General features: G+C 42.0%; 1 protein-coding gene across 1 annotated transcript in view; it reads left to right on the top strand.

Moving 5' to 3' along the window:
- plch1 (phospholipase C, eta 1) overlaps positions 1-23,580 on the top strand; it is a 47,420-nt gene extending 23,840 nt beyond the window's left edge. Inside the window, exons 6-23 of the mRNA XM_026364403.1 lie at positions 387-480; positions 2,542-2,745; positions 3,196-3,316; positions 5,880-6,051; positions 8,111-8,218; positions 9,774-9,929; positions 10,689-10,751; positions 12,567-12,661; positions 13,941-14,035; positions 14,128-14,307; positions 14,776-14,883; positions 15,456-15,580; positions 15,696-15,780; positions 16,520-16,666; positions 17,104-17,183; positions 17,349-17,408; positions 17,917-18,304; positions 19,093-23,580. Of these exons, the coding sequence (XP_026220188.1) occupies positions 387-480; positions 2,542-2,745; positions 3,196-3,316; positions 5,880-6,051; positions 8,111-8,218; positions 9,774-9,929; positions 10,689-10,751; positions 12,567-12,661; positions 13,941-14,035; positions 14,128-14,307; positions 14,776-14,883; positions 15,456-15,580; positions 15,696-15,780; positions 16,520-16,666; positions 17,104-17,183; positions 17,349-17,408; positions 17,917-18,304; positions 19,093-21,767 (4,956 nt within the window). The 3' untranslated portion in view covers positions 21,768-23,580. The remainder of the gene's footprint in view (positions 1-386; positions 481-2,541; positions 2,746-3,195; positions 3,317-5,879; positions 6,052-8,110; positions 8,219-9,773; positions 9,930-10,688; positions 10,752-12,566; positions 12,662-13,940; positions 14,036-14,127; positions 14,308-14,775; positions 14,884-15,455; positions 15,581-15,695; positions 15,781-16,519; positions 16,667-17,103; positions 17,184-17,348; positions 17,409-17,916; positions 18,305-19,092) is intronic.
- The last annotated feature ends 502 nt before the right edge of the window (positions 23,581-24,082 follow it).

Raw genomic sequence — 24,082 nt, 5'->3', positions numbered from 1 at the left:
TCTATTACACCCAACATTGGTTTGCCTCATGGGAGACCTTCTCTTGTTTTATACAGTTTTTCTTTGCTCTTTCTTCCTTTTCAATTGTGTTTCTGACACCTTCTTATTCTCTCTCTCTCCATCGTGGTGTCATTTTTCATTAAGCTGTATTTATCGTCTCCAGCCTGCCACGCTCGGCATTAATGCTGTTCTCTGACAGGGCTGCTTGTTTTTGACGTGGCTGACGATGAACTCAATAACAACACAGATTAATTACCTCAATGAGAAATTGTTCTGACACATTAAACTTTTAGTCTTGTAGTAAATCATTGCTGTTGTTATTTACACTATTTTAAACAGAGTCCTCACATTTCGTTTGCTTGTTGTTTGTCTTGTCTTCTCTGCAGATGACCAATGTGACTCCAGAGTATGTTGCAGAAATCATTGACAAGTTTGAGGTGTCTGATGAAAATAAACAAAACGGCGTTATGGGGATTGAAGGTAATTTTCTCACCTTCTCCGTCTTCTTGGACGTCATTTTCACCTCCCTAAATCTTCTAATTCTTTTTTTCCCCATTTTGTGCTTTTCCAGACTTTCTTTAACCCCCCCCCCCCCCCCCCCGTTTCAAATTCAGCATCAGTATTAAAGTAGGTGTCTTTTATAATACTAATAATATAATAGTAAAAAATTGATTTGCATAAAAGCATTCAACTAAATGTAAAGAAATGCAGGTTCTGCTGTACACCATGCTGATCCACTGCCCACCATAGGATCAAAACCATTGTGCATCAGTGTCTCTGCTCAGACTTAGAGAAAGATATGTGACTTCTGCAAAAGTAAGGTATAAAATAGCTTCAAACGAAATGAATCCAAACCGTGGGTCATTTATTTATTTGCTTGTAACAAAATAACACTGGGGCACTTTTGAAATTAAATTAAAATGTAAATAATTTCAATTACATTTGACTTAAAATGGAATAATTTCATCACCATACAAATCTTAAAACTTTAAATCCTGACAATGAGCACGAACACGTAGACTTAGCTGTTTTTGAATTTGTTCTTGGCGAGGGTTCGTCCCCGAGTGTCATTTCAAGTAACGTCACGTGTTACTGAAGGGGGAAGAAGGAGTGAGGATTGAGAAGGTTAGCTGGAGTGAGAAAATTGGGAAGTCAGAATGAGGGCGGAGGGAAAGAGAAAATGAGAGTGTGACAGAAATGAGAGGGGCGAGTGTGGGCAGAGATGAGAGAAGGAGGGGGAGGGGTGAGACTAATCTTGTTGTCGGAGGCATGAAGGCTAACACTGTGTGTGTCTGGCTGATCACACCAGTATGCTTGATGCCCTCCCTGCAGGCCAGAAATGTGTGTGTTTAAAGATGTATTGTGCCCAGATGTGACATAAAATGAACTAAGCAGATTTTTCCTAACAGCTTTTAACACTCTGATGACTGTTACCTACAGAATTTGGCGTCTTTATATCTGATGACATAATACGTCTTGGTAATATATATAAATATTCATGTCACACAGCGTACTGTTAAAATCTGGATTCAGCTGCTAATATACCATGACAAGATTGCATGTCCGGTCTGATCACTGAGTTTCCATAGCAAAAACCTTCCTCATATATATATATATTCCTATATTATGTAACGTTTTCCCATTTTTTCCACCGTCTGCTTTTCCACATTAACTGTCTTCCTCCTTTTTCCTATAACCGCTGTCTTGCTTATTACCGATTTCTCCCGCTCTTGGTATTCCTGCCTCATTTTTATCCCTCCTACTTGGATAAAAGGACACTTTCTTCCCTCTCACTCCTCTTCATGCTGCACCAACTAAAAAAAAATATAACTGCCTATAGCTGTTGATTCAATCTGTGAGGTTTGACGACCAGTGGAACGTGCTCTCCTGTCATCCTTTGGTATTGTCCTGGAGGTATCAACCTGCTGATGAAGTGATACTGTAGATGTCACTGTCAGAGGCCGTCAGCTATGATATGATCTGGTAGCTGGCAAATAGAAAGGTTTCAGTGTTACAGCGTGCCATTCTTTTATGAACGGATGTTGAAATGCTGCTTTTAGTGGATCTGATGTCTGATCAGTGCAAAAGTTAAAGGAATATCTGTTTTTAAATGACCTCTGGGACTTCAGTCTTCAGTATCAGAGGGCTGCATGGTAAATAGCAGGACCAACAATCTGCCGCTCTGTTACACACAGCTGACATGTTCATGTTCAGGTGTTTTCCATGGTCGTGATGTTAGTTTAATGTGTTATCATGCTAAGATTTTCTACTCAGCAGTAGTTTGTGCTAATCCGTGAGATTAGAGCTGAACACCTCGTCTTGCTGGTGGCTCAGACAGGAGATCGCTCTCTGAATTGTAATATTATGTAATGACTGTACAGAATTTAATGAAAACCTGTATTACAAGGATCACGAGAAACTCAGCTCAACAAGCATCACCATGTGCATGAAACCTAACTAACAAAAGCTAAAAGCAAATGTCCTCACTAAACCTAAGCTGAACTCTGCAGTGCACTGATCAGTGCTACTATTTGTTTTCAGGTTTTACAAGTTTCATGCGCAGTCCGACATGTGACATTTTCAACCCTTTGCACCACGAGGTGAATCAAGACATGGATCAACCTCTGAGTAACTACTTCATCGCCTCCTCTCACAACACGTACCTGACTGGGGACCAGCTTCTCTCCCATTCCAAGACAGACATGTACGCCTGGGTCCTGCAGTCCGGCTGCCGCTGTGTGGAAGGTAAGCATCTGAAAACTATCTGTCTGACTATCTCTTTCACTATTCCGTGAATAGTGCTGCCGGGAACTTTTATGAATGTTTTTTAATGTTATTGTTTTTAAAATTAGACCCGTAACACTCATTTTGCTACTTTTATGTGTGGTAATTTGAAACAGACTCACTGATGCAGCAACAACTGAAAACCAAGCACAATCCTGCACATGCCATAGTGTATTAACATCACTTTTATTCACACTGTTCCATGTGCCGGAATCAATTAACACCAGCATTTGTTCGAAGAATGTGAACTAGCTGAGGATAAAAGCTGTGACAAGTCGGACTGAAAGGCTCTGTCTAAATGCTGTGTTCACAGACTGAAAACAGTGCATGACGCCGTGTTTCCTCAGGAGAGGACCACATGAACGGTTTCCATATTCATGCACCTTGTCATCTTTTTATTTTCCCCTGCAGTCGACTGTTGGGACGGTCCTGATGGAGAGCCCATGGTCCAACACGGCTACACTCTGACCTCCAAGATACCATTCAAGTCTGTCATAGAGACCATCAATAAATATGCCTTCATAAATAACCAGTGAGTCGAAGCTCCCTTTAGTACAGTGTGTGTGTGTGTGTGTGTGTGTGTGTGACATTTTATGGTAAGTAGTCACTTCCATTATCCCATAGGTATTGTAGTAGGATAAAATTGGCTTTGAATGCCAAATAGAAATGCTGTTGCAGATATCAATCAGACTGGAACGCGGTTACTTGATGGTTGACATTCTGTAGCACAAATAACAGCTTCAGGACAAACAAACAAAAATCAACACAACATCTGTGAAGAAATGCATAGTTGTGTTATTGATTGCTTTTTTTTCCTCTGCTGTTTAATTGTGTTGCTTTATGGTCCACTATGGGAGGAGATATTCTGCAATATCATCACAAAACACTGTTGCGTGTTAATTTTAAAAGCTGCAGAACGACTGTAGATTCCCCTCATAAGACCAGTCTTTCCTCGCACAGTTCTAATGAAATATCTATAAATTTGATGGAAGGTTTTCCCTGCAAGGTTTAACAGCAGAGTCTCAACATTTAGACAGCCAGGTTTGTGTTTTTCGGAAAACACTGTGATTCTGGCAGCAATTAGCACCTATTACTGAGCCATCTGCACAGCAGCGTTTCCTCCGGCTCCCCGAGGAGCCACAGTTTGTCTCTGCTGGGTCCAACAATACCCCAACAAAGTGGTGAATGATGCAGCTTCCTCCTGCCACGTTGGCTCAAACCAAGTGACATGGACTGCAGCTAAGTACGATGACAGCAGCTGTTTTATAAAATGATTAATTTTATTCAAAGCTATAGTCAGTGTTGGCGAAGGTTCAGTTTATTTAGGATTTAAAAATAACTGGGACTTCATTTGGCTGAAGCTTGTCACAACTTTCACGAACATTAGGTTAAGTTGGTTATCTACTCTTTAACTGGTTTGTCTCTTTAAAACAATCTGCTCCCTTTTGGGCGTTGTGCTTTTATTTGATAGTAGCAGAGAGACAGAGAGGAAACATAGGAGTAGAGACGGAGCTATGCCGTGCTGCTAAGGTTCCCAGACAGACTCGAACTGGGAACACTGGATGTCTAAATGCAAGACTATTCAAATTTTTGTGGATTTGATCCGTCTGACGTTCTGGTGGTGCCCATTGTGTAGATATGTTCAGCATCAATGTGTTTGCATCTGACTGTTTAAATGAATAGTCAGCATGTCCTCATTAAGGTAACAGAAAATGTGAACCAGCTGAAGTTGTGTTCTCCATAAAAACACATTTGGGTAGCAGTAAAATAGAAAAGCAGGACACAGACAAAAAGACACAGCTGGAGAGACAAATTAACACATTCAATCAAACCTTCTTACATTTTGGATGGGAAATGCTCATAAAAAGCCTTTTTAATCCAGTGGCTACCTGCTATGTCTGTTGACTTAACCTCCTTTTACTAAACCTGGGTTCATTTCCATGTATTTACTTTAAAGTTTATTGTATTATGCTACAAGTTAGTGCTGAAATGATAATTATTTGATCAGCAGAAAAGCTATGCAACCTATTAACTAACTTCTTATTTATCAGGTGTTAAAGGAAAAATCCTTCTTTATTGTGTGAATCTCGTGCTTTTGTTCGTCAAATGATTCATGTAATCTTTAAAAAACACACTAATTATTAATGATAGCTGTAGCCCTTTTTATAATGTTCATCAGTTGTTCAGTCAGTAAAGTTATTTAATCTTTTTCTACTGAGTTCAGCTGTGTTGTGGATCTTTGAATTAAAATAAAACCATATAGTCACTGTACTTTCTGGAAGGGAAATGTTCATGCCCACTGATTAAAAAATACCTGCACCTTCTCATAAACCCATAGCTAATTAAATAGTAATCTGTAATGCTGCTGACATCGAGAACAAATGAACAAATTGACTGTCCCGTGCCGTATCTTTCTCTTTCTCGTCTCTGTCTCTCTGCTGCTCTCACCTTTTGCAGTCAGCTGATATTTTATCATCAGTGCCACCTGTTAATATGATTAATGGCCCCCGGCGAGTGTCTGCGCTCCCCCATATCACGCGCACACACACACACACACACACACACACACACACACACACACACACACGCACACACATTACACAATTCATTGAGCTGCCTAACTGTTTCACCTGTGAGGAGCTCCGGGTTGTCACTGTCTGTACACTTGAAATGAAACGACTCTGGGCGTCACTCTTTCTGTTGTCTCTTTTTTTGTCTTTGGCAGAGGACCAGTTTGTGTATTCAACTGTGTGTGTGTGTGTGTGTGTGTGCTCACGTCAGTGTGTGTTTTCAGGATCAGAGCTGGAGGTGAGAGCGGGGCTGTGTCCCCTGAGGGAGAGCTGTCAGTCTGACAAACCTGACATTTGAGCTGTGCTGCTGTGTGTCCACAGATATTTCACAATTTTCTAAATGAAGACACACACACACACACACACACACACACATGCACATACACACATGCACACACCATGCCCCAGAGGTGCTGTATTTTTATCATTTTGAATTCCTCTCTGTTCTGTTGACTGGAGAGTGAGAAATGGAAGTACAGCTTGAAATGTGAGTGTCTATATTGTGTTCTTTGTTTTTATCTTTAGGTTTCCAGTTATTCTGTCTATAGAGAACCACTGTAGCATCCAGCAGCAGAAGAAGATTGCACAGTACCTGCGAGAAATCTTTGCAGACAAACTGGACGTGGGAGATGCACTGAGGAGAGAATCCATAACGTTACCCAGTCCTAACAGCCTGAAGGGCAAGATACTCATCAAGGTAAGAACAAATCAGTGGACGGATGATGGCTCCACAGTTTATGTTTTTAAATGGTTAAAGAAAGAAGTTTATGCATTGAAATATACCCAGTCTGAAGCATCTGCATCACACTTCTCCATTGTGGTCCTGTTACAGTGAAGAAAGCAGAGCGCTTGTTATCTCTCCATATTTCACTTCATATCATTGCTGTAGTGCGGACGGGGAGCGGGAAAAGCACAGAGAGGAAGCTAATTACTGCTCGTAAACAGATGAAGGCAAGACGAGAAAGGGAGGACAAAACTGGGTCATTATATTAATAATGGGATGGTGGGTGGGGGGTGGGGGGGGGGGGCACATGATGACAGAGTAACTTTTCAAATGAATGTTTTTGAAACATACAGAAACCTGCACACACTTTCAAACATCCTGAATGATGGCTGTCGGATCATTAAATGCTATTAGTCACAACACTCTGCAATTACATGGTTTAATGAATAAAATGTGGTACAGTGTAAATAAACCTTGTGTTCCCCAGATCCCTATTTAAAACTGACACTTGAATAACGTTTAGAACCACCTTAATAAAGAGGCTCGTACCTGAAACGATTAATTATGATTTAATGATGAATTATTCAAAGATGATGCAGCTTTTCCATTACATTAAATTGAAGGCATCACAAGTGTTCAGTCCTGAAACACTGCAGCACACAATGTTTTAAAAACTGTTCCTGCAGAGGTACTGGCTTGTAGACGGGTGCGCTCGGGTTCACTAATGCTTTTCTACTATAGCTAGCGACAGAGGTGGAGGCAGTTCTGATATTCAGCTGCAAAAACTCTTAGATAGGAGTGGATGATTAGTTAGAAATCTCCTATTAAGGGTCTGTTAAGGCTGCTGGAGGCAATCCCCACTGTCACTGGGCAAGAGGCAGCATACACCATGGCCAGATCACCAGCTATCTCAGGTCCACTGTATCCAGACACATAGAGACAGACAACCACTCACACTCACATTGGGGACTGTCTTAGAAGTATATCCAGCCTCGCTAGCTTATCTCTTTGCACCACCTACCGTTACAGTCCCAAAAGGCAGGACAGGTGTCAGTTAGATGTGAAAATGCTGTTGATATGATCACCTTCAAAAAAGAATGAAAACGCAGCACGCTGTCTTTCTGATGAGATCCTTATCCGGCGGGACAGAGTTGAGTTGTTCATACAAAGAAACAGCGAGAGCATCTGGACGGGCGAAACCCTCCAGGATTGATTTGATTTTTAAAAATTGGCTTTATCTGTAATGTGAAGAAAGCCGACATTGTTCCCCCAGGAATCTGAGCTTTGGATTTTTTCCTTTCCCAGCCAGACAAGTGAGAAAGAATTATTGATTCTCTATAAATGCCTTTACCCTTGTCAGTGTCCCCCCCCCCCACTCCCTGTGTTCATTTGAAAGCCTTTCACCTCTCACCGCCCTGCGGTAAGAGTGAGAGACTGGAGAGCCACAAGACAGCAAAGAAACCTGGCACGGAGGGTTTTTAGATAGACGGAAGAGGGCGGATAGAGCACTCGTGGCAGCGGTTGAAGCGAGGGTGGCGATGTCAGGGAGACTGGATGTACCCCGGGAAGCTTAGAGTCTGCCGCTGATTTTGAAAGAAGAAGCTTAGAAAATCTCCACTCCCACTCACACCTTCAGAATGGCTCACTAATGGGCTTCCACTCTGCTGAAAAGAGCTGCTCAGGGAGATTCTCAGGGAATGTGCAGCTGATTGTCCACAGTGGATGTGTATTTGTGCCCTCTTGTGTCCTTATATGTGACTATAATAGTTTTTTTCACTCTGGCTATAAATACTGGTCAAGGAGCCACACGAACACTTACTTTAATGAGTCTGCACATTTGTGTGTGTGTGTGTGTGTGTGTGTGTTTAGGCTGGAGTGTTGGAGTGAAACATATTAAATTCTGCTCTTTCTCTTAGACGTGGGGGGGGGGTACCCGTGCTATAAAAGAGATTGTGCAGCGTTTAAGACGCGTGCACGGGTCAAATGATTGTCACTCACCTCCCACCTCTCCGTCTGCCTTTTCTCCATCCAGGGGAAACGGCTGCCTGCCTATCTGTCTGTCGACGCCGAGGAGGGCGAGGTGTCGGATGATGACAGCGCTGACGAAATTGAGGACGAGTTCAAGCTCAAGAGCAGCAATGTAAGATACATGGATGCGCGTGCGCGGAAGCGTCACGTGCACGGAAACATGAATGAACACTCCAGGTCTCTGCGAGCTCTCTTGTCTGTCGGTTCTTCAAGAGCTAATTAATAAGCTAATTAAAAACTAAAGCAGCAACAACATTCACAAAAATACAGTTTGAACTGGCAGAGGCCGATGCTAGAAAGGGAAACCTCTTATTCCACATAGCCGTGAGTCAGATAATGGGATCTTAATGACATTGTTGTGCTCAATATAATGACTTCAGTAATTGGGTAGTAATGTTGGTGCTTGTAAAAGTTTTATTGATCGTGAGCTCAATAATGTTTTGGAATAACCAGTGTTTAGTGATGCAGGTATAACTACGAAGTCAATCAAGTGGAGAAAAACTGTTTTTTTTTTATTTGTATTAGTGAAGCAGTTCAGCAGCGTGGAGCCACATGTCACACCATCTTATAGCCACTTGCCGGAAAAGCCCACTCTCGACCTTGCCTTGTTCCATTTTTCTTTTTATGGCCTTGTAATTCGTAATCCCGTTCATTTGTTCTTCGAAACAGCAGAGCCGGGGCGCTCCTCGCCACATTTAAAGCAGGAAAACGCTCAGTTATTTTCCAGATGGTTTAGTTGTGTAACCAAATATGGCATCGTTCTTCCACATTTTGCTGGAGGCATGAGGCTGCAGATGCCACTTTGGATCATCACTGTCGTTTTAAAGTGGTGCTGGCAGGTTTCCACTGATGAGAGGTTTTGTATTGAGCTCATTAAATTAGACTGCTTTTGCAGCAGCAGCCACTGCTAACAGTGCACTAATAGTGTGGTATAAATTTCATCCAGAAGTGATAAACGGGCTGTTACTGTATATGTTGTCGAGTAATTGTTCCATTGTTTTTCGCCACCGCTGATGAAAATTCACATTTAGCAGGCAGCACATTTACCACACAGGGCAGCTGTCAGACAGTTCAACACAGGCCAGTCTGTGTCAGCTGCAGCAATGGATATTATTAGTAGTGGTAAACACACTGAAGCTTGTCAATAATGGGGCAAAGTGGCAATAATACATCACTATGAACAGCTCAGCATAGAGCATCTGTTATATAGTAGTAATGTAGTAGTAGGTGAGTCACTGAGAGAGTGTAGTCCTCATGTTTTAAATGTTACTCTACACCGTCTGTGTACCATAAACTTTATGTTGCTTTTTATAGTCTATTTATATGTGTGAAGAGTCTGTTGTAGCTCACACACTAACACTCACAGCACGCATGTAATCTGTAACATTTAATGCCTGGAGGTGGCGCTGGAGTCAAAATTGCAATTCAGAGTTAGTTTCATTTCCTCCAGATGACCTACAGTTACTTTACTTGCCAAAAGGTGGCGGTAATCGAGCCACTACAGCTCTGACTGGGGTGCTGAGGCTCGAAAGTTGGGCTTGGTTTCATGTACTTTACGTATCTCTATCATCTCCTTCTACCTTTGTTGAAATGACTTTCTTGTGTCTCTTTCTTCTTTGCTTAGCTCACGTTGTCTTTCCCACTAACTCTCTTTTCGCTTCACACAGGGAAATGGTCACCATCAGGTGGAGTCTCACATCAGGAAGAAACTGGACTCTCTTTTGAAGGAGTCTCGGATCGGAGACAAGGAAGACACAGACAGCTTCAGCATCAGAGCTCTGCTCCGAGCCACAAGCCAGGGCCTGCACAAGAACCTACGACAGGTACGGCGCCAAGGCGATTTGTACAGCTGCATATGGGGCTGAGTAATGCTTGTCAACAGATGAGGAGAGCGAAAAGGAAAGGGGGGGGGGGGGGTGGGGGGGGATAAAACTAGGCCATGGTATTAGTCATGGAGGGAGAAGGAGAAAATAAAAGAGCAGACTACTTACTGCACCACTCACAGGTCAAACACACTTCACCAAACAACATGCAGCGCCTCCTCTGATCACTCTGCAGGGACGCCAGCATTTCCACGCGTTTTGGATGAGGCTGCATCATCCAAAGCACATCAAAGCAGACCAAAAGTGATGAGAACCTACACATCTGCAGTGTTACTTAATATTTAATTTCCCGGCTTGCCTCTTGTGCTATTTTTAGACGCTTGAGTTTCCTGACAGCCATTTTAAATGTGGTGGGTGTTGTGCGCCGGGGTTTCCTATTCTCTTTATTCTGTGTTTGCTTTGTTGGTGATCCCATTCACCTCATTCTGTCTCAAACCCCCTTTCTCTCTCTGTCTTCTTTACTTTCTCTGTTTTCTCTTATTTCCCACCCACTCTGCTTTTTCAGCGGCGCTGCGCTTTATTGGCTGGTGTCTGTTGCAGCCCCTCCAGCTACAGAGCTTCAGGCTTTAAGTGACTCACTAGGTGCTAATGTGGTTGTTATTAGATTCACACCAAATGATCCACGCACGTGGATGCAAACGAGCGCGAGCAAAGACTCACGTGGAAGAAGTCTCTGAATGTGTTCTGCTTTCTCTCTAGAGCTCCAAGGGGGTTCTGAAGAAATCCCAAAGTAGATCCTTCATCACGACGCTCAAGCAGAAGGTGAGGAGCATGGAGTTGCTCTTATTTTTCGCCTTGATTCTATTTGTGTTGGGTCTCCCTTGACAAAATTAGGTTAGTTCACTGTGAGGTTAGATGGTAATGAAATATTTCTCTGCTTCATCCCACAGTATTCACAAACTTTAGAAAGTTCTCTTTTTCAGGACGCCTTTATTGAACAAAATCCAACTCATTTGTGTCATTTACCCGACACAGAAAACTAGCCTCAAACAGCCGGTGCTGTCTTTTGCAGCTGGACGAGGCAAATTGTGTAAACCTGCCCTCAAGGTGTGAAGAGGCTGATTATTTTAGCTGCACAGCCAGTCAGGCAGAATTCATTCACTGGCTTTTACCATCCATTTAATATGGTCAATCAACGTAGCAGCTACTTAAAGACCAGAAAAATGCAATCAAAGGTCGGCAACTCAGCACCCCAGTGATTCCTAACAGCCAGTTTATGGCTTAGTGCATCAGGGCTCTTAGAAGTGCTAAAGCCTATGGAGCACAACACCATCAGCAGCTTGTTTTTGTGGCAGTCATTGAAACACAACTTTATACTTAAAAAGAGTTGAATAGATAGAATAATGCATTTATTGATGTTTAATGCCAGATGAAGCACCATACTAGCTGGTTCCTCCTGTTTCCAGTCCATGTGAGAGAAGCAACAATCTTCTGATTCTAAATACTTTTTTATGTTAGATTGTATTATATTTAGCTTAATGTGCTTCATAAAATGGCCACTGGGAGTTTAAAGAAGTTTAAACAGGAACAAGTCCCTTAAAGGAAGCCAGAAAGAAACTGTCAATAAAGTCACACTTAGAACATTAAGAGACAAAGCACCCATAGCAGGATCATAATGAAGACTGTCACAACATCAACATCAGCAGCGCTGGAAAAAAAAAGGAAATAATGGTCGTGATTGGCAGGTGTCAGAACACACAGAGCATCACAGTGCTCCTGCTGACCCCCGCCCTGTTTGATCAGTGTTATCTATCCACACAGCCGATCAGTGCACTGAGTGTGTGTGTGAATTGCACACGCAGCACTAAATCATGTACTGTCTCGTTTTAGATCCTCTCTGAGGCGTGGCTTTGTTCTGCAGAAGCTGCTAATGGTGTGAGATAAATCTGTGTAGTGCAGTGGATTAAGATGTTCCAAAGTCAGGTTTTCTTTTGAGATACAATTAGTATTAATCTCATTTACCATCGATTTTACAATATATTATAGATTTGGGCGGCAATGTTCTGTGGGTGTGTTGCTTTTTTCTACTTTTGTTTCTAATCATTTTCTGCATTCCCTCATTTCTCAGCTAGTTTATGACCCAGTGTGACAGTTTTCCTTTTGAACATCTTCTACCCCTCCTTCTGTTTACCTACTCACATCTCCTCTTCATTCTTTTATGCCTCCCTTTTTTGCATATTAGGAATCCTCCGTCTGTGTATATACTGTAAATATATATGTGCATACATGGGTGGATGTAATCTGGTGGCAAGGAGCCTAAACCCAGTAATTACTGCAGCCCTCATCCTATTCTCAAGTTCAGTTTAGCTCTCATAGAGATGCTGGATCTCTCACTTCAACAAATGCACATAATTATATATGCTGTACCTAAAACACCCACAGATGTGCACAAACACTCAAACTGCTACGACAATAACACTTTTTATGAATCACTCAGTACCCTCTGTAGAACACACAGCTGTGTCATGTAAGATGTGCATTTAACACAGTTATCTGTGAATTAAATACATGTTTGCTTTGCAACCAGTAAGAAAACCTTCATTATCCTATTTCTTTCTGTGTGTGTCCGTTGTCCAGAGACACTCCAAATCCAGACTGTCATGCCAAAGCGTGGACAAAGAAGAGGACGGTCAGGAGAGGTCTGGAAGGGAGGCTGGAGGACAGTTCAACAGGTGACCTTTGACCTGCTTCAGCGCAACTCTGGCAATCTGTGATGACTGAGAAGCTTGACAGCCGCTGAGCGCTGGGAGCGCTAAACAATCTAGGCCCTAGATTCTAGGGCATCGGCAGAACCGCACAAAAGCTTCTGCTGCGATCTTTCATGTTTGTGTGAGAAAGAACGATACACAGTTCTCAAAGCCTCGAAGCTCCAGCTGACAACAAGGGAAAAGAATCCTGATTGGTTTGGATTCCTTCCCTCAAATCAATAATCTCTCAGATGAAAAATATACAGTCATTATGACTTCTATCTTTCAGGCTATACTCTCTCTGCAAGCATCGCTGCTCAATTATGACTTCCTGCTCAGAGCTGTTTCTCTTCGAACCGTTCTCATTATACTTTAATGTAGAAAGTCTCTTTACTGACTTTCTACAGTGCAAAACCCAGGGTACCTGGCATGAAGGCATCACATACTGTATGGCATTGTCATGCAGCACCGGTGCCACATGTACAGTAGTTGGATTAATCGTGCTCCGAGCCGCATGAGCTGGGTTTGAAGTGTAGCTGTAGATTTTAACACATTTTATTCAACCACACCTGCGTCTTTTGTTCGTTTTCCTTTTCATCGTTACACAGATCTGTGTTCACACTAGAATTTCTTCACAAATGAAAGAAAAGCAAAAACCCAATTTGACTAATTGTCATCTGCAGCATGATCATTCTCTGTCCACCTCTTGTCCCTGTTTTTCCTCTCTGTGAGCGAGCATTAAGCAACAATATGGAAATGCAGCTGTGTTTTCCCTCCCTCAGTCGCTCTCTCTGTATCAAGCCTTTGTCTCTCTTTGTTCTCTCAGTTTCTGCTCCTGGTTGCATATTCATATATGCTTGTCCCTGGGAACTGTCACAATACAGATTCCTGCAAGCATGCGTCTTAGTGGCTGTGTGACTTAAGTGCCTTAGTGCAAGGCTGCGTGCGCGCGAATTGTGTGTGTGTGGCTGTACGTGAATGTGAATGTGCATGTGCATGAGTCTTGCTGCACTGTGTGAGCTCTCAACCCTACCACGCTTTTTGCCTTTGATGCTCCTTCCTGCGGTTTGCAAGCTGCCTCTCTGACGGACAATCCTCTCTTGCCCGCTATGCTTTTGCTACTGAAAATGAAAGTAGATGCGTGTTGGCATGTCGCACTCCATATTCTGTTTACTTACCCTGCCTCGACTGTCTTTGCACAATCTCACTCACTCCGCTCTCTCTTCTCTTGGAATTGTCTTGTGCCATCTGGCTATTGTTTTAGGGGTGCGAAGAAGAGGAAGACGATGAAACTGAGTAGGGATCTGTCAAACCTGGTGGTGTTTTACTCTGTTGCCTCACAGGAGTGTCTGAATGAAGGTGAAACACCAAATCTGTGGTACCTGCACACATACGAGCAGTTTTTTTTCCTGGAAAACATTTACTCATGCTTAACCCATGTTTCTCTTCAGGTACTCCAGGTGACATCCTGTCATTCAGCGAGACCAGAGCTCAATCTCTAGTCAATCACAAAACTGAACAGTTCCTGGCTTTTAACCAGAGGCAACTGTCACGAATATATCCCTCGGCCTATCGTATCGATTCGTCCAATTTCAACCCCCAGTTCTACTGGAATGTGGGCTGTCAGCTGGGTAAGACAAGCGTCTGTCGCTCTAAGCGTTTGACCTGTATGGAGGCTGTCTGTTAATGAACCCCAGGTGTCTTACTTGTCAGTACACATTAACTGACTCTGCAGATCACATGCGCAAACACAGACTTCTGAGTTTATTTGTGTGGTTACAGTCAGGAGGGAAAGGAATTTGTAGTGATTAAGCTGAAATTCATAAATAAATAAAAAGAAGATCAGCAAACATAAAAGAGCTGGAACTAAATATGACAGTATTTGAATGAATAGCATCAGGAAATCCAGGATCTAAGCAATGCCTGCTCTTTTTTTAGTTTTTTTCCTTACTAAATTATTGGACTAGTAATTTCTATAAAATCATCATTTCAGGTATTCAAACAATTTAAAACAAAGTAGAAAAAACAAACAGTCACAAACACAGGGATATACACTATGTGGATTAAAGTCTAGTTCCTTCTCTTCTTTTCTCCTTCAGTTGCTCTGAACTACCAGACGGAGGGCAGGATGATGCAGCTCAACAGAGCTAAGTTCATGGTGAATGGAGGTAGTGGCTATGTCCTCAAGCCTCCTCCAATGTGCAAAGGTACTGACTGCATGCAGAGTGATCATTTGTTGTGTTTCGAGCTATGAAACAGTAATAAATTGCAAACTCAGGAATAGCTTTGGGTATTTACAGGAACGGAGCCATGTTGGATGGTTAATACATGGCTGTTAGGATGAAAAGATTTTACATTTTATCGACATATTAGAAATGCAAATGTGAATGAAAGTTTATTAAAGAATCTGCTGTGGGATTTTGTTCTGAATGAGTTTTTGTATAGTATAGTGTTGTTTATGTTAATATCAACCAGGTACAATAGGGAATTAGATACACAACATATCATATTCATATATGCATTTCCACAGGCTTGCTGCACATGTAATTTACGTTGCTGCTATTTATAATTCAGTGTCTATTAGCACATACAAAATATGTGCTTTCAAACAGTAAATAATCCAGTCAGTGGAAGAAATGGTAATATCTGTTATTTTCACTCTTCTGCTTTTGTTTACACATCTATCTAAACAAACAACAATCAGGTGTGGTCTGGATTTATAGGATCAAGTGATGCCAAATATCAAAGTTCTCACTCTGCCGTTTTTTGCTCCCTCCAGGCTCCTTCAACCCATTCAGTGACGACCCACTTCCAGCGTATCCTAAAAAGCAGCTCATTCTGAAGATCATTAGTGGACAGCAGTTACCCAAGCCGCCAGACTCAATGCTGGGCGACCGAGGAGAGGTAAAAAAAATCCCAGAAACACATGCGACTGTGAGCGCCTGTTCTCCAAACTCACATGCATACATGTAATATTATACTGGACGGCTCAGAGATGTTCAACTCTCTCCTCTCTCAGATTATTGATCCATTCGTTGAAGTGGAGATCATCGGTCTGCCAGTTGATTGCTCCAAGGAACAGACGCGAGTTGTTGACGACAACGGTGAGATGCAGATTCAAAAGATACCCCACTGGCTCCTGTAACTGAGCTTTCGGATTACGGAGGTTTTCATGTCACACATAGCTTGGCTTGTCATCACTTAGACAAATGATTATACTATACTATAATAATGCTATATTTTAAACCATATGAAAGCATTTGACTGTTTTATCCTCTGACAGTGCCACATGCATACTATTATTACACTATACTGTGCTGAGCGTGCTATCTGTGATATACTGACAACCTGAGCAGGGTGTAGCCCACCTCTTATCCATTGACAGCTGGGATCAGCTTCAGCTCCCTGCACCCTTAACAGTAAAGATAATGGATAGATGGAGCATACAGTATGTATGGAACACAAACCAAAGCAAATACTTATGATTCCATCTCATCTCTGTGAATTAATTAATACTGTTGTCATTGCTTAAAAAAAAAAATAACAGAGCAGAGATGAAATGATCCCATAGCCACAGATGCTGCATTTAACTCTGAGCAGCGGAGCGCTAACAGGATCAAAAGTCAGATTAATTAATTAGGGGCATAAAGGAAGCAGTACAGAGGGGTTTGCTGGTGTCACACTTAACATGCCTCCATAGATGAGGGCACCCGACAGGGTGAAGAGAGAAGCCCCCTCTGGGACGAGTTGTGGAGCTCAGCTGGGAGCTCAACACTATTATTGGATCCGTGTGCCAGATACTAATAAAATAGTTCCTAATTATACTGTATGCACTTTCTCCAGGTTTTAATCCAGTATGGGAGGAGACTTTGTCCTTTACACTTCACATGGCTGAGATGGCTTTGGTGCGCTTCCTCGTCTGGGACCATGATCCTATTGGACGGGACTTTATAGGTCAACGGACCGTTGCCTTTAGCAGCCTTATGCCTGGTTTGTGAATTTCTTGTGTTTTCACTGCCATCTTTATAAATAAATGCTGCATGTGAATGACATGAAATCAAGAGGGGACATAGTTTGTCACTTCCAGTTAGAATCAGCATAGTTTTGCTATTTAACAAATAGACTGCTGCACATACACACATTCACATAGTCACACTTAAACACATAATTTCCCTCATGACTGTGGCGGTGCTATGACTGTGGGGCACATTATCTTGTCTGTCTAGTGAACCGTGATTTCTTTGATTTGTGGAGAAAAAGTCCCGTGGCCTGAAAGGTTATTTTTGTTATCTGCATCCATCAAAGCTGTCCCTAAACTCCTAATGCCCTCTTCTCAGGCTATGATCGCACAATCGCCAGTGTGGTGACAGCTGGTATCTTTAGTTGAGTCACTCTCTTGTGCTTTCTCCCTTCATGTCAAACAACAGGTTACAGACATGTTTACTTGGAGGGCCTGACTGAGGCTTCCATCTTTGTTCATGTGTCAGTGCATGATGTCTATGGGAAGGTAAGTGTAAGATAGATCTGGTGTTTACCATAGCCTGGCATTACCCTTGTAAGCCTCTTTTGTCAACTAAGATGATGAAATGTAGAGGTAAACGGAAAAAAAAATGTTTTCCCTCAACACATCAATCCATTGAATCTATGCTCCTTCAATCCTTTGTCTTTCTAGTGGAGCCCACTAGTCCTGAACCCCAGCTTTACCATAATGCACTTTCTAGGATCTAACAAGGTATCCTGATGCCCTAGGCTTTGTGTGGTGATGCATGAAACAGTAATGCATGATCCAACAGTGAAGTTTGTTTTAAGCTGAATCGTTATTAACTGGTTTGTGTGTGACATTAAACCACTGAGTCATCCAGTTTGCTTATAGCTCAGTTTTATTTGTAACTGTTGTGGTTTCATTGTCAGCAAATATGGAATCATTTGCAATGTAAGCATGCATGCATGAGCCAAACTGGCTTCTTGCATAGTGTGTTGTGGTAGTATACGAGGTAAGGGTGCCATCTATAGGCAATGTATGAAAAACCATTTGTTTGTTTTGTTTGCTTTAAACTAACTTCAGTACATCCTATACTTTTTCACTGTTTTCATGAAATTTAATATTTTAACATGTGTAATGTGTGAAGAGTTGTGCAGAGCCTATGTCAGAAGTGCACTGCATTTCTTAAGAGTACATTTCCTTTTCTGATAACTTTTAACTTGCTATTTCCGTCCTTTTCTGTTCCTCCTGCCCTCAGGGTCATCAGCTGCGAGGCATCCGGGGTTTTTTTAACCGTTCTTCCAAGTCCTCTGTGGATACAAACTCCAGTGGCCTTCGGAAACGCTCCATTAGTGATCACCTCCTGCGGCGCACAGCCAGTGCACCAGCAAAAGGACGGAAAAAGACCAAGATGGCGCTATCAGAGTCGGTGGCCTCGATATCAGACCAAAAGAATGGCACGGGCGCAGCTGCAGCAGGAGAGGGTGTGTCAGGGAGGGAGGCAGGGGTGGAGAAGCGTCTCCAGCCCAGAGGGCCCCTCATCCACAGGCCTATCTCCATGCCCTTAGACAGACTTTTGCAAGGGCAGCTATCCATCTGCTCGCCAGACAAGGAGCAGCATGATATGGGTGCAGACACTGTCATTGGTGGGTACTATCCCCTCATCTTGTCAAAGAATTATTAGGCAACTTAGGCAAATTACAACCAAATTGCATCAATCTAGTTTAATTAGCATAATAAATGTGTAAGATTCACAAATCATTGTCATGTTTAATGCTAACTGTGGCAGAATGGCTATCTGTTTTTGTTATATAACAAAGTGTTGCAATTTGGTTGACCTGTCTTAAAAGAGCATTTTGCCATAAATTGCTTTACGCATTGATATGTGAAAGATGACTTTTTCTGATCTCTCTTCATTGCTTTACTTAACCTGCTATTAACCATGTGAACTGACAGAACAGCCTGCTCTCCTTGATACTTTAACATGCCTTCTCTGTCCCATCTTCATTTGTTGTGCTTCTTTATAGTAGAGAACTGACTAGGATATTCCTGCAGGTAATCGAAAATACCTATTGTCTGAAGGTTGCATCGTTCAAAAACATGCCACCCAGTGTATTTTGTTCGAAAGTGTTCTGACAAATATATTACTGTGTCATTTGATCCCATTTGACCAATCCCATTTGATCATCTCTTTCCTAATATGATGTTCGAAAACATGGATTCTTCCTTTATTTAACCTCCACAGCCTCATTTTCCAGCTCCCCCTTCACAGTTGTACTTGGTGATCCATTTGTCTGTGTATTGCTATTGCCTTGGTTTGGCTGCACTGTTGTCATTTAATTGTGGTTTGGCTTGGTGTTCAACATCAAAAGGTGATATGTGAACCTATATTTATATTAATATTATTGTTTTGTTTAATTCTCTGTGTCCACAGGATCTTGTCACAGGTACAGGTCTTCCTCTGTGGACGTTCTCATTGAACAATCATCATCTATTGGACCAAATGTCTCTCTCCCTTCTGAGGTATACAGAAATAAGATATCTGACCAATCAGAGGCTTCTTATCTGGTTGTTTGTGAAAGAAAATTAAAAAAGGAGGACGACTATGTCAATTACCAGGCAGAAGACAATGGAGTCAATAAATCAAAGATCATCTCCACAGAGAAAAACAGTTTGGCCTCACCCCCCGTGACCAACCAGATCAGATCAGATAAACCAGAGACATCATCAAACAGCACAGCATCCACAGTTGCACCATCAGTCTCCTCATCCTCCTCTTCTGCACCACACTCTGTGGCCCCTCTATCCCCTGTCAGCATGGATCGTGATCTAAAGACTCCCAGCTCTTTGCACGACAGCACCATCTCCAGATTGATTGATGCTGTGTCCTTAGGCAATGAGCAAGACACATGTGGCTCTATTTCTGCTTTGATTGGTCAGTTTGAAAGCACCTTTGACCAAAACAACTTCACAGCATTATCTCACGATCATACTCCTTCCAGTCATTCAAATTTCAGGTCTACCACCCCTAAAGTTGTCCAAAATTTAAGGTCTCCTCTCAAAACCAATAAAGAATCTCCAAAAACAAAACAATTAAGTAATGTGAATCATAAAATGGAGTCACTGTGCAAGATTTCCCAGTCAGACACACCTGCTCCAGCCATTCTCTCAAGCCCAGAAACCACTGAGCTTGAGGAGGTGTACACCATTCTAGATGAGGAGGTGCTATCGCCTATATCAGTATACAACCTAAAGAAACAGACAGTCCATGTTCAAGCAGACACTACAGAGAGCACACCTGGAAACAGTTTGGGGTCCTCTCCACCAAAAGTGGCTTATGGAGTAGGGGGTGGGCACAGTCTGAGTTGGGGTAATATGTACAGGAAGAGGGGCGAAAGTGAAGAAATTGAGGAGGATGAAGAGCGAATATATGAGGAAGTGTATGATCCCCCAGCAGCAGTACCCGACAGAGAGCGGGTTACCTCTAAAAAGTCTACAAGCTCCTTTGTAAATGACAGCAGTTTCCAGTTTCTCCATAACTCAGCTGGAGATGCTTTTGGAGAAGTGGAAATAAATGTTGACGAGGATCCTTTGGATATGATGCTTACTTCATCAACATATGACAGCCAACTGGAGGGGCTCATAAGTCCAACCAAACGCCAAGCTATTTACCAAAACCATGAGTCCACTCCCAAATACTTCCAACAACAGCCTTCACCGTACTGTAATCCTCAGCAGTATTCATCACATGCATCTCATGTGGCATTTTCACAGTGTCCTTCCCCAATAAATCAACCCTCCAATCAGTTGTCCAATTTTCACCAACACCAGAACTACGGTCAGCCTTCACCTCCCCACAGACCTGTGAACTCAAAACCCTCCAACCATAGTCCGCTGCGCCAAAACAGCTACCCTGTTCCTCAGAGCAATTCTAAGGCCTTTGATGACAGCAGAGACTTTAGCAGTTCATGTACCCAACAAAGGAGCTATAGTGGCAGCCAGCTCCTAAATAGGCCTCATAAAGACAGACAAGGGTATAAACACATAGAGAAGGAGCAATCAAGGTGTTTCCAAAATGGCTTCTCCTCTTCCGAAAGCCTTCCTGGCCAATCTGCAGTCCCTAGAAACATCTGTAGAGACAGAGGCCCATATTCCCTTTCCTCAGACTGTGATGCAGTGGTCAGCCATGTGGATTTTATTACACCCTCATCGGAGACCCAGACACATAGCCACAATCAAACACAATCACACACCCTGACGCAGCACTGGAACCAAAAGGTTTCCCACACCAATACACACCAGCCACAGACTGAAACCGGACTTTCACTGCACTCAGATTTAGGGCCTTTATCAACTCATTCCCAGTCTCCCACTATAAATTCTATAGCCCCTAGCCCCTGTAAGTCCAAGTCACTTGGAGACCTGACCTCTGAAGACATATCATGCAACTTCCAGAGCAAATACCACATTATAAGTCGCAGTTTCATCACTCCACATATGAGGAAGCAAAAAAGAATGGGCAGCACAGGGGAGGTAACTTTCCAATCACAGTCTTGTGATCCACTTACAGAACAGCTACGTAAGTTAGTCAGTCTAGAGGGGGAAGACAGTGACAGAGAGAGGCCTCAGCCTCATCTAGACTGGGAAGCAAAAGCCCCCCTGTCACAGCCACAGGCAACAAGTGTGGCACCTGTTGTTCCCAGGGATACCGATGACTCCCCTCCCCTCCTCACCCGTCGCCTATCTTCTCGGAGCCAAAGCCGAGTGCGTCACATCAACAGCCGTGCTCGCGAAAGACAGCAAGTGGCACTAAAGCCTCGGGAAGGTGTGGTGCTCAATGCCACCGATGCCAGCATGGGTGGGGTGGTATTGAGGAATAAACCAGCCTCACAAAACCCACCAGCTAACAGACACTCTACTGGTTCTTACATAGCAGGCTACCTTGGTCAGCTGGAGGACAGAGGACTTCCCGAAGGAGCTTGCACGTCAATACGTTATGGAAATGGGGATCACTATGGAGATCGGTACCATACTGATGACTCTGTTCCACCTTCAGTATCTTCCCATTCGGCATCAGAGCCTGAAGTCTACTTTCTGCTCAGACTGTAGCCCTAATCCTATCCTAATATGATATAATATTTTTTGTTGATGTTCAATAACACTAAAAGCCAGATGATCAAGGAAATACATACATGGGATTGTTTGTTTCTGTATTCACCGGCCTGGTTTACCTTATAAGAGTAAATCCATCTTGTTTTGGGCAATTTCTAGAAAATCAAATGGTCTGTACAATGTCACTTAAACATCAATAATGCACTGTTGGATCTGACAGCATGACTTCCCTGTATGAAATGTCAAATATTCAGTGGTGAATGGTCTTTCTAGTCTGGCAATGTATTGTCTATATTCTGCTTAATGTGTAAATGTACGTGGGAACTTTAATTCCCTCCCAATGGCTTCATAGACTGATTGTACAGATTCTTGTTAATCTTTGTCCCAGTGATGTACTGTCCAAACCGTGTACATTGACTATAAAGCAAAAAAGAAGAATTTGGGTTTTAAGCAAACAGGGAACATCGTTCTTTGTATCATTTGAATGTGAAGTACAACCAAACAGCTACTTTTATAGTAGATGGGGTTCATATTTTCAAATATCAAATGTACAGTGGAAAGAAAAAAATAAGTTAACAATTTATATTTTCCTGATTTTCTGCATAAATTGGTCATTAAATGTGATCTGATCTTCACCAAAGTCTCAGATATCAACAAACACAGACAGTCATGTATTTCATATCTTTATTGAACACACATATTAAACATACATCACAGATTGTGAGTGAAACATTATATTCTAGTGTGAACAGCTCTTATGAAGTCAATCCACAGTATCTCTGATGGGTTGAGCTCTGATTTTTCCACTCCTAACAGTGGATATTATGCCTCTGTGGTAGACTTAGTTTGATGTTTTGAGACATTGTCCTTCTGCATCAATCCATCCCACAGTGAGCACCACGCTGACATTATCTTGTAGGATGCCTTAATAATTTGGAAAATCATTATTGCCTCCATGATGGCAAGTTATCCGCATCCAGAGCAAGCAGCCTGAAATCATCATCATACTTATTACCATCATACAAGTAGGTATCTGATTCCACTATTCAAGTTCTAACTTGAGGTTATTGCTACCAACCTTTACTTTTCTACCATCACCCTGTACATTTAATGGGCCTGGTCAATAAAGACATGAAAGAAACTGTGTGTTTTATTAGTGCAGATAAATTGTGAATAGTGTCATATTGGTAATATTTGTTTGATCAGATCACATTTCATGAACAGTTTATGCTTCCAAAAGTGGAAATTGCAGATAGTTCACTTACCTTTTTTATTGCCACTGTAAGTCTTCCTTTACCCTGTCATTGGTATTTTTTTATTTTGTGTTGTGTGTAAATATTTGTTTTTAATCTGTTTCTGTTGAAAAACAATTCTAACTGTACATTTATGTTTGTGCATGTTACTTGTGAACATGTCAAGCATGACTATGCACCAATTTATACAATAGATGTTGCATCGCCCTACAGCATTTGCACAGAACAAATTGTTGCATTGGATACCACGGGACGTCGGCTTGTTTGTATTGAGTGCAATACAGTGAATAAATGCCCGTGCTTGGACTTGTTGCTCTGTATGATTTTTAGAATTTGAAAAGATGATTGCAACTTTTTTGGAGTTTAAGATTTAGAGTTTAAAGGTTTTTATTTTTATAATTGCTTTGATACAGACTGCAAAAATAATCTCTTGTTGGCTCTGGTTATTTTATTTTGTATAACTTAATGGAATGAAAAAACAGAGAGACAACTACACAGGGCCAGGAGGGGAGGGTGGCAAGGCTGCAGTTTTATTTTTGTTTTTTTTATTATTGTTGTTTCAGTGTTACACCATCCTTTTTTCTTTATATTGTTGCTCATCTGAGGACTGTGAGCATTTTCCTACCAATGCAATAAAATATTAAAATGTGATTTCAACAACTTATGTTTACTTCCTGTTTTACCCAAAGTACTAATTAATCAGGAATACAGCTCAAGTTCAAAATCTATTCATTATGGAGTCACAAACAGCCTAAGCTTTTCCCGTATGATGCCTTAAACAAAATGGGATGTAATTGCTCATGAAATGAATAATAGAGCTGGATAATAGAGCTGATAAACAACACACCTGTTGCTCTGGGAAAACAATTCCCCGTACTGATTCCAACCTAGACTGTCATGCTTTAAGTCTTAGGCATGAGTCACAGTACACTGTTTCTTAGAAATCAAAGAGAGAGGACTACATGCTGATCTTGCATGTTTGACCTCCACCTTTCAGCTCATAAACAAAGTTAAGAAAGAGAGTTATAAAAAACCTAATAAAAACCCTATAATAAACCC

Source organism: Anabas testudineus, chromosome 13 (genome assembly GCF_900324465.2).
Source record: "Anabas testudineus chromosome 13, fAnaTes1.2, whole genome shotgun sequence".
In the NCBI taxonomy this organism is placed as follows: Eukaryota; Metazoa; Chordata; class Actinopteri; order Anabantiformes; family Anabantidae; genus Anabas; species Anabas testudineus.
This window is presented reverse-complemented; position numbering and strand designations above follow the sequence as displayed.